The following is a 10763-nucleotide window of genomic DNA, read 5'->3' on the forward strand; positions in this document are numbered from 1 at the left end:
TTATACTATACATAAAATTTAACGTAAATATAAAGTCCGTAATTTATATACATATTATAATTCCAATAAAAAATAATAATATTGTAATTAAACAAAGTATAGTTAGTAAATATTGTAGAAATAATATTATATCACGTAAATTAAATATAATTATTGTAATTATTGCAATTAGTGTAGATATAATATTATATCACCTAAATATAATTATTATAATTAAATTAAGTATAATTATTATTATTCCAAAAATTGTAAATTACAGTATTACAATTCCAATAATACAATTAATATTATAACTATTGTTATTACTTAAAACTTAAAACTGGTATAATGAACGAACAATATAAAATACTAAACAAAAAAAAATTATCTCTTAATATTCTGAAAAATGCAGAAGACTTACGCTAATAATTAAATAAAAAAGTCTGAAGACCGGTGCTGGAAAGAATGTTTGATGCTCGGTGATCGAAAGAAATAATTTTGTTCCTAAGTTGCTCGGCTTCGGTGATAAAATGAAGAGCATCACCGCATTTAAATAGGCTATATTGAATCCGTGGTCTGCCGGGAAAATTTGAATCCGTGCCTTAGCGACGTTTTTGGTAAACCGTCGCAAATAGCGACAGTGTTTATTTAAACCGTCGCGAATAGCGACGGTACTTGGTAAAACAGTCGCCAATAGCGACGGGTTTTGTTAAACCGTCGTCAATAGCGACGGTTTTGCCCAATCAATCGCCGATATCCTTTTATTTTTTTTAAAAAAAAAGTTAAAAAAAAAATAATAATAAAAAATTTGAATCCGGGACAGTAAGTCCCGGATTGTTATAGTTTTACAAATTTTTTCATGAATGACCCAAATAAGAGATCTGTTTCACAAAATACGCACAGTGAGATCGTCTCACACAAATTTTTGTCTAATAATTTTAGCATGGCTAGAAAAATCAAAATAACGGTTCTATATTAAATATCGAGTGAAATGCTATACGTATGTACAAATCTAGTTACTTAACATCAGCTCGAACACAATAATTTGAACTTATATAATTTATCGTGTCCAGATTCAAGGTCGGAAAATAAATATGACCATTACTATTCAATTCTATTTGATTACATTGATCCCAAACCAATATATATCCAATCAGCCGATATCCACGTGGTATTCTTGTATAAAGACGTATGATAGGAAAGTGTTCAATTTTCAACATATTACCTAAAGCAAATATGAAATCTCAAAGCCCGTTTTGACTTTGCAGCTGATGAGCTTGGATTTTCTGTAATGGCCTATGTAACAGAAACAATCGTGTCTCTCTGTTGCAACATTTGAACCAAAATGGCAAACCACCGCATTAGTTTTTCAGTCCCAAACGTAATCAATCAATCCTCCATGACCCATTCGTAAATTGAATTAATTGTTGAAAAATAAAAGATAATGAAAGTAAAGTGAAAATTGTTCTCCTCATATCATCTTTGTATGTTTCACGCGTTCGTATCTTCTAGTTATTCAAATGCAAGATCATGTAAATATTTTTGATCCAAAGTCAGCACTTAAAACAAAACATATTATGAAAGTGGTGGGCTCTTTTACAAGACCTCAACGACAAGCAATTGGCCTTAGGTGGGGAGCAAAAGCTAAACAAGCAACAACTTAGTTGAAAAACAAGAACTCGATAGTTTAACTGAGTTGGTCCATTAAAGATGGAAAGTACTTTTCTTGTTTTGCTTTCCATGTCCGCAAACTTCTTTATTCTTTGCTCGGCCTTAGACATCAGTACTGATCAATCTGCTTTGCTTGCGCTCAAATCACAAGTTGAGCCCAGCCCTGATAATCTTTTGGCAAGAAATTGGTCCTCTAATACTCCTGTATGCGATTGGGTCGGGGTCACTTGCAACTCGCGTCACCAAAGAGTCGCGGCTTTAAATATTTCGAACATGGATCTTTCAGGCAAAGTCCCCCCACGACTGGGAAATCTTTCCTTTCTTGTTTCTCTGGATATAAGTGGCAATATGTTCAAAGGAGATATACCTGAGGAGATTACTATGCTGAAAAGACTCAGGTTTATTAGCTTTAGCTTTAATAGCTTCAGTGGGGAGATTCCATCATGGTTCGGCGAATTGCATAGTCTTCAACATCTACTTCTTGATAACAACAGTTTTACGGGGTCAATCCCTTCTTCTCTTTCCAACTTATCAAAGCTAGAGACCCTGAATCTGCAGTATAATCTGCTAGAAGGAATGATCCCCGCCAATATTGGCAATCTTTATAACTTGAAGAGTCTAACTGTAAGAGAGAACCATCTTGCGGGATCCATACCAGCGACCTTCTTCAACATATCATCGCTGGAAAAAGTTGATTTCACTGAGAATAGCCTCTCGGGTAATCTTCCAGCAAACATGTGTCGACATCTCCATAATCTCACGTATTTTTCTGTGTATTCCAACCAGTTCGATGGTCAGATTCCAACAACTATAGACGAATGCTCGCAACTTCAATATTTGATTCTTCAGTTCAACCAATTCACTGGACCAGTACCAAATCAGATAGGGAACTTAACTAGACTCGTGCACCTATATCTTGGAGACAACAATCTGAAAGGTACGTCCAATTTCAAAGTGAGCAACTGAATTATAGAAGTCTGGAAAAGTACACTTTGAAACATACTGACTAAATTTATGTTGTGTGTGCAGGTGAAATTCCAGAAGACATAGGCAACCTTCTTCAGTTAGAGTACTTGACCTTGGATGCAATTGGCCTCAGTGGTCCAATACCTTCTTTCATTTACAACATGTCTACTCTGCAATGGCTTTATCTTGGACAAAATAACCTAACAGGCAAAACACCGATTGATGTATGCTCTAACCTTCCGGTATTACAAGGATTTTATCTTGGACAAAATCATTTGACCGGAAGCATTCCAAGGGAACTTGGCAACTGTTCTTCACTTGTGGAGTTGTACATGGATGACAATAAATATACAGGTACCAAGAAAATATATGACTACTCTCTGATAAATTAGGATTTGTCGTGAAAACTAATTTTAGTTATTTTAGTTTTCGGATTTTTGTATGGTGCTGTTATAGTTGGAAAGTGGAGATACAAATAGAATTGGTAATGAAACAGGCCAATAGTAAATCAGAAAAAAGATACTTAAGCCAATTTTTGGTCACATAAAATGTAACCTAAAAGGTTAAACAAACAATAAAAACTATTGGCCAATTAGAAGCACTTCAAATTCTCGTGAAAAATCTTGATTGTGCCTTATTTTGAAGTTCGTTTTTTGGTCAAAGCTCTTCCATAATTAAATGTATGCATTCTGAGGCAGGTGAAATACCATCAGAGATTGGCAAGCTTTGGAATCTGGAAATTCTAGTTCTAGGTACAAACTATTTAACAGGTCGTATTCCAGAGACAATCTTCAATATGTCTGCTTTGAGAACACTTTCATTCCGAGAAAATCATCTATACGGGAGTCTTCCACCAACCATGGGGAATGAGCTACCTAACCTTGGAGCAATTTTTCTTGGACAGAACAATCTCACCGGTTTCATACCAAGTTCAATTTCAAATGCTTCCGCTCTCACACGTTTAAGCTTGGTTGCTAACAAGTTTTCTGGCCCCATTCCTGGGTCGCTTGTGGAGTTGAGGTTTCTTGATTTTTTAAATCTAGGAGAAAATGACTTAACTACCGAGTCTTCAGAATTGAGTTTCATAACTTCTTTAACAAACTGCCGGCTTCTAAGAATACTTTGGATTCAGACTAACTCCTTCAATGGTAACCTTCCAGTTTCAATTGGTAATCTCTCTTCTAATCTTGAGGCAATTGATGCGAGTAACTCTGATCTCAAGGGAAGCATTCCACTAGAAATTGGGAATATTAGTAATTTGGAATCTTTGTATCTGGATAACAATGATTTAACAGGGTTCATTCCCATCACGATCAAAGGTATACTGAATTTACGAACATTGAGCCTTATTGGTAATTCATTCAATGGAGTAATCCCAGATGGCATCTGTACTTTAACCCGACTAGGGGAGCTCACATTGAGCAAAAACAAGCTTCATGGTCCACTTCCAACGTGTTTAGGGAATGTTACTTCTTTGAGATATCTTAATCTTGATTCCAATGAACTAAATTCGAGCATATCTCCAAGTATAGGTGGGCTCAAGGATCTCCTGAAATTGAATCTGTTCTCAAATTTATTGAGTGGCCAGCTACCCCAGGAAATTGGTAACTTGGAGAGAGTAATATCAATCGACTTGTCATCAAATGAGTTATCAGGTGGTATTCCTAGCATAGTTGGCAAGCTGATAAACTTGATCAATCTGTCCATGGCACATAATCAATTGAATGAATCCATCCCTGGTTCAGTTGGCAAATTGTTGAGTTTGGAAAGATTGGATCTTTCTGGTAACAATCTCACAGGTATGATTCCGAAATCAATGGAGGCACTTCAGCATCTCTTGTATCTCAACCTCTCCTTTAACAGTTTAAGAGGAGAAATTCCTGACGGAGGGCCTTTTGCATATTTCAACTATCAATCCTTCATGTCAAATGATGCATTGTGTGGTGCGCCTCAGTTCCAGGTTCCAGAATGCCATATTAACGATCACCATAAACATAGGAAACTAAAGAAGTTCCTTGTTTTAGTCATAACACTGGTGGTTGTTTTAACAATTTCTGCCTTGACACTTTCCTTAATTCTTATAGAACGCCGAAGGAAAAATAAGGTTCCCAATCATATGGAATTGCTTCCTTCTGTAACGATTGACAGGGTCACATACCTTGAGCTTCAAAGAGCAACTAATGGATTTAGTGAAGACAACTTGCTAGGAACTGGTAGTTTTGGTTCTGTTTACAAAGGGGTTTTAACTGATGGCACAACCTTGGCTGTGAAGGTATTCAATTTACAGAAAGAAGGAGCATTCAAAAGTTTTGATACAGAATGTGAAGTGCTACGCAACGTTCGCCATCGTAACCTGACAAAAGTCCTTAGCAGCTGCACCAACACTGATTTTCGAGCTTTAGTACTCGAATTCATGCCTAATGGGAGTCTAGATAAGTGTTTGTACTCTGATCATGAACCATTGGATCTTTTACAAAGATTAAACATAATGATAGATGTTGCATCTGCAATGGACTATCTCCACCACGGCTACTCAACTCCTATAATACATTGTGATTTGAAGCCCGGTAACATCCTCCTAGACGAAAACATGGTGGCACGTGTGAGTGACTTTGGGGTAGCAAAATTAATAGATGCAGATGATACCATGACCCACACTAGGACTCTGGCGACATATGGCTATATTGCACCAGGTGAATCTCCCTTCTTTCCAGTTCTTGTTTTTGATTCTTCATGCATTGATTCTTTGTGGTTGGTTTATGCAGAGTACGGATTGGAAGGACTAGTTTCAAGAAAATGTGATGCATACAGTTATGGCATTGTGTTGATGGAAACGTTCACAAGAATGAGGCCAAGTGATGATTTGTTCACAGAAGGAGGGAGCCTCAGGGGTTGGATAAAAGACTCGTATCCTGACTCTATACATGAGGTGATAGATGCCAATCTACTCGAAATTGAGGAAGTAAACGCCAACAAAATTGTCGAGTGTGTGTCGTTAATCATGAAATTGGCTTTGGACTGCTCTGAGGAATTACCTGGAAAGAGGACCAACATGAGAGAAGCTCAGACAACTCTGCAGAAAATCAAAAACCACTTCTTTCCAAGGAACTAATTACGATACCCCATCCATAAGAAAGAAATACATTTAAAGTGATTTATAAAGGGATATAATAACTCTTGTATCAACTTTGTACTAGTCATTTTTGTAATCAAATGTAATGACGGATACGCCCTAATTGTTATAGGGGCTCGCATATGCCAGTTTAGGCTCGGGATCAGTCATAATGATATCAGAAACGATTATCAGTAAAAATATAAAAAAAAATAAATGTTATACGAGATAAATTGTTATGTGCGTGAGAACTACCTCTTGAAACTGTTGGAAAAAATGTTACATGATCGAAGTCACCTTTTGAACCTGTGAGAATCATCACTAGATTCCTAGCACTTGTGGATCTTGCTACATTATGTGAGTCTAACTCTAGCAATCTGGGTTAATAATTTCTATAAAGCGAGAACGGATAAGAAATAATTGTTACAGAGACTTATTATGCAACCGTGAAAATGTAAGAGTGCCCGGAGCCAGAGACGGAGTCTAAATTTTTTTAAAAGGGTAGAAAGCTATATATAATTATATTTTTTCCTCTCTCTGAAATTTGCTTTTGTCCTCTTAAAATTTTTAATATTCTTTTTCATCTGCCAACAATGTTTTTCTGGCTCAGTCCTTGCTCGGGACTGACAATAAATAAAGTTTTTTTTTACTCTCGATTATTTTATCACAAATAATTATATAAGATTAATTCACATTGTGTTGGATTGAGGTATTTGATTTGTTTTTTAAATCTGTCACGATTATTATTGGAAATGTTTACTTCCATATTTATTGGATTTGAAATTCGCTTGAAATTAAACTAAAACATTATACTTAACAATATAAAAATGTAAAAGATTTCAAATTCTCAATTTTAATGTTGAGCCAAATAAATATGGTGAAATTAAATCCTTTCAAATCATTTAGTCCGAATACAACTTTTGAATTTCTTCATAAAAAAATTTGAAAAACTTATTGAGAATGTTCATTATCAAATAATCACTTATTTATAAACTTTTATCTACGTCGAAATCTCTGTAAAATAATTTTTTTATAAAAAAAATGAAATCCATGAACTAAAACACAACTTTAATTCTCTTAATGAAACAGTACCACTTGGATGATAATAATGTTAGAATTATATTCTAGATGATGATAATAAAAGCATTTTAATTATGTCAACCAGTGAGGGTAAATTTACAAAATAGGAAGAAATTTAAACCTTTGCTACTATTTCAATTGGGATATGGGCAAAAACTTCTGTGAAACGGTTTTACAGGTCGTATTTTGTAAGACGAGTCTCTTATTTGGGACATCCATGAAAAAATATTACTTTTTATAATAAGAGTATTACTTTTTCTTGTGAATATCGGTATGATTGACCAGTTTCACAGATAAAAATTTGTGAAACTATCTCGCAAGAGTCCTACTTTTGGAGCATGTTATCTTACCCAAAACGCCTTCAATACATTTAGAAAATTTTGCAATTACTATACTGTAGAAACAATTCCAAGCTATTATTATTTTAAAAAGAATTATTAACTATGTTTCCGTTGTTATTCAAAATGTTAATCCCTAGACCTGAAGTTGAGTGTGTGCAAAGTCTGACGACCTTGGCGAGATCGCTCCACCGGCGAATCACGCGCCTTTCTCCATCCGGCACCCCATTCGCCGCACTTCCTTTAATTTCACCGACTCTCCTATTTTTCGTTCTTCACGCATAAATCACTACCTCAGGATATAGATCTATGGGCGATTTGACGGAATCTTCGACTCTTCAAACGCCGCCGACGAGGCAACTACCTGTCCGTGAGGACTGTTGGACGGAAGAGGCTACTTGGACATTGGTTGAATCTTGGGGTCGTCGTTATGTAGAACTCAACCGCGGGAACCTACGTCAGAAGGACTGGCAGGAGGTGGCTGACGTCGTCAACGCGCATCACGGACACACGAAGAAGTCTCGCCGCACCGATGTTCAGTGCAAAAATCGGATCGATACTCTCAAGAAGAAGTACAAGATTGAGAAGACTAAGATCGCCGAATCTGACGGGACTTTAACGTCGTCATGGCCATTCTTCCCTCGTATGGAGTATTTGATCGGATCTAATTCCAATAAGCATCAAAATAGTAAGTCTCCAATGGAGATGGCTGAATCTACTCCTCTTTTATCTCTGCCGTCTCCACCCATGGCCGTGCCGTTGTCCTATCGTAGTTCTCCCTCATCCGCGATGATGACCCCGGTGACTTTGCCTCAGAAACGTCCGATGTCGTCGCTTTCGATGGACCAATCGTATTTCAAGAGGAACTTTTCTGCTATCGCGGCTGCTGCTGCGGCACCGGATGATGATGATGATGATGTAGAATCTGAAGGGGCTGAAGCTGATGGGAGCGAGGGTAGGGGCGTTGAGGCGGAAGAGGAAGGGGATGAGGGGATAGGAAGATTAGCCAAGGCGATTGAGAGGTTCGGAGAGATATACGAGAAGGTGGAGGGTATGAAGCAGAGGCAGATGGTTGAGTTGGAGAAGCAGAGGATGCAGTTTGCTAAAGATTTGGAGGTTCAGAGGATGCAATTGTTTATGGATACTCAAGTCCAGCTCGAGAAGATGAATCAAGCCAGAAGATCTGTATCTTCTGATGGTATGCCACACCACCTGATTTTCTTTTCATTAAACTAGCTTGTAATATGGTTATGAAATATTAGCACGTTTGATTTGATTGTGTTTTTTTTAATCATTATTATTTTCTAGTATGATGATAAAGATGAAGCTGATAGTCAAGATTGGTTTGTTTTGCAATGAATTCTTTTTCTAATTGAGGTTTCTTGGATTAGAGGGTTGAAGTTCTTAGCATGAATATGTTTCTGAGGTTGGACGTTCTTTTATTTTGAGAACTGGCGATCTGGAATTCTGACAACTTTTGAAATCTTCTATGCTAAAACAATCACTTGGAGTCAAAAAAAAAATAAAAATCACTTGGAGTCTGATGTATATTGAGACTTTAGTGAATCTTTTTTAATTTCAGTTAAATAGTAAACGGTTGCATTGTTTTTTGGCTGGTATTTTCTGAGTTTTAAAAAGTTTATCTTCGGTGGGATTTGGTTGGAGTGGTGTATGATGGCTGATGATGACAAATTGCCGGTAACTGTAAAATAAGGCACGTCGTGTCATATGGCATCTTTGTGTTGCTATTTGTGTTTGTGCTTTCCAATCTGAACTACATTACCTGGAAGATAACAATTTAAGGTCATCTACAGACTTTGGCCTCTTTAATTTTGTTAGTTATTTGTATTTGTGCATTTCTTTGTTGGCTAAAGTATATTACCTGGAGATAACAATTTAAGGTTATTGACAATCTTTTGCTGTGATAATTTTGTTACTGTTATCATTGCATGACTGTTGATACTGATTTATTGCAACTGTCCTGAAAATTGAGCGAAATTGTGTTATGTCAAACAAGATCTGTTATGGTCATTGACACATCTCGAGTTCACAAAAACTCTTGTGAGACGGTGTCATGGATCAATTATGTGATACAAATATTCTATTTGGGTCACCAATGATGCATGAAAAATATTATTTTTTTTTGCCAAAAGTATTATTTTTTATTGTAAAAAAATATTGTTTTTTTGCCAAAAATATTATTTTTTATTGTAAATACATGTATGGTTGACCCGTCTCACGAATAAAAATCCGTGAAACCGTTTCAAGAGACCTACTCCATGGAGTTGGAACATGTCCTTCGATCTCTTTATATGATTAAATTTCCATATTGTCCATTGACTTGGGTTACACCTGAGTTTGCTAGTTATTGAAAGAATTGGCTACCTCTTGTGTCTATATTTAATTACTCATATCATCCATTTTTTCTCATCATTTTATTTCTGGTTAGCTGCTTCCTTTGAAAGGTTTATCCTCTTTCTTATTTGCAGTGGTATTATAATGATTTAATTTCATATTGAGGTAGCGCGTTCACTCTCAGAAAATAAATGTTTAACTGCAATATCCACCATCAGCTTGCAAAAAAATATCAGGTAACAACCTGCCCAAAAAATGGATTTTACGTATAGTTGAAAACGTAGCAGAATTTGGATGAACTAAGGCAGTTAGATGGCGAATTAGTGCTGACTAAGGTTCTTTTTGTATTATTTCTCATGAGCTAAAGATACCTTGCTTTGTTCCCCATTCTCACTTATATTTTTCTTCTTTTGCTCTTGTAGCATTTATTATGTTGTGGAGGCGAGCTGTTGTTTACTGTTCTTTTGGTTTAAGGTTGAATTTTTCAGGGTGTGGATGTAGTCTTTCTTCTAGTTTTTTTTTTTAATGTTATTTAAGGTGTTTTAAATCGAACATAGATGGACTGTGCAATCCTAACCCTCAATGAACAATATAGTGGGCATTCTCTGGCACCCATGTTTTTACTCTTGCCATTTTCTATTAATTCCCTTAATGTTTATATTTGCTTTCAATGCTGCAGATGTGTACAGCTAGCCATGAGGAAAGAACTTGATAGACATCCTTTCCGATGGTCGAGGCACCAGAGCTGTTTGCCCCTTTCACTTATAGCGGTCCTATTATCGTTAGAAGCCTTCATATTGGCCTCAAACTCATAAGATTTATTTTCTAAATGCATTCCCTTCCCACCTGTACAGCACGTCGTTAGTGTTCAAGAAACTCTTACCACAATAGAAGTATGTGTTTTTACCTTCATTTAAATATTTAGTGCAAACTAATCACACCATAGTTCGGTGTTACCTCGTAAAGCCTTGTCTGATGATGTGCCGTTTGATTGGCCTTTTGTTGACTTGTTATTCTTTCAAAAAATTTTGCAGCCCCCCGTCTTATCTTGTTAAAAGAATGTGTTGGTAAGTTGTTAAACTCCCATGGTTGACCAACAATGGGTATTGATTTTATCTTAGTCTTGTATCTTTTAAATGTTAGCGATTTTGATCTTCTCCCATTAGTAATAGAGATGGGTCAACTCTATCGATATTCACAATAAAATGTAATACTCTTAGCATAAAAAGTAATATTTTTTCATAGATGATCCAAATAAGAGA

At 36.2% G+C, this 10763-nt stretch overlaps 3 protein-coding genes across 7 annotated transcripts in view; all 3 read left to right on the forward strand.

The window, feature by feature from the left end:
- Positions 1–1572: 1572 nt before the first annotated feature.
- LOC140981478 (uncharacterized) lies at positions 1573–5844 on the forward strand. 2 transcript variants are annotated; one of them, XM_073447892.1, is made up of 4 exons: positions 1575–2587; positions 2680–2970; positions 3315–5309; positions 5382–5844. In XM_073447892.1, the coding sequence occupies exons 1-4, from the start codon at positions 1690–1692 to the stop codon at positions 5726–5728; spliced, it is 3531 nt and encodes a 1176-aa protein (XP_073303993.1). In that variant the 5' UTR covers positions 1575–1689; the 3' UTR covers positions 5729–5844. The 2 variants fall into 2 exon arrangements, with proteins under 2 accessions (XP_073303992.1, XP_073303993.1); XM_073447891.1 differs by having other exon boundaries at positions 1573–2587; positions 3315–5844.
- A 765-nt stretch (positions 5845–6609) lies between these two features.
- LOC140981128 (uncharacterized) overlaps positions 6610–10763 on the forward strand; it is a 56759-nt gene continuing 52605 nt past the window's right edge. For all 4 annotated transcript variants that reach the window (XR_012176037.1, XM_073447406.1, XM_073447407.1 and 1 more), the window contains exon 1: positions 6610–6621. The gene's annotated coding sequence lies outside the window, so the exon portion shown is untranslated. The remainder of the gene's footprint in view (positions 6622–10763) is intronic.
- On the forward strand, positions 7209–10616 carry LOC140981461 (trihelix transcription factor ENAP1-like). The gene is made up of 2 exons (XM_073447872.1): positions 7209–8344; positions 10181–10616. The coding sequence occupies exons 1-2, from the start codon at positions 7456–7458 to the stop codon at positions 10192–10194; spliced, it is 903 nt and encodes a 300-aa protein (XP_073303973.1). The 5' UTR covers positions 7209–7455; the 3' UTR covers positions 10195–10616.

This window comes from Primulina huaijiensis, chromosome 7, assembly GCF_012295235.1.
Source record: "Primulina huaijiensis isolate GDHJ02 chromosome 7, ASM1229523v2, whole genome shotgun sequence".
Lineage (NCBI taxonomy): Eukaryota > Viridiplantae > Streptophyta > Magnoliopsida > Lamiales > Gesneriaceae > Primulina > Primulina huaijiensis.

Excerpts from the sequence above, each read along its gene's own strand:
- LOC140981478 (XM_073447891.1), top strand. The coding sequence starts at position 1,690 with ATGGAAAGTACTTTTCTTGTTTTGCTTTCCATGTCCGCAAACTTCTTT. Across the intron at positions 2,588-2,679 it reads TGGAGACAACAATCTGAAAG|GTGAAATTCCAGAAGACATA; the intron begins GTACGTCCAATT and ends TTGTGTGTGCAG. Across the intron at positions 2,971-3,314 it reads GGATGACAATAAATATACAG|GTGAAATACCATCAGAGATT; the intron begins GTACCAAGAAAA and ends ATTCTGAGGCAG.
- LOC140981461 (XM_073447872.1), top strand. The coding sequence starts at position 7,456 with ATGGGCGATTTGACGGAATCTTCGACTCTTCAAACGCCGCCGACGAGG.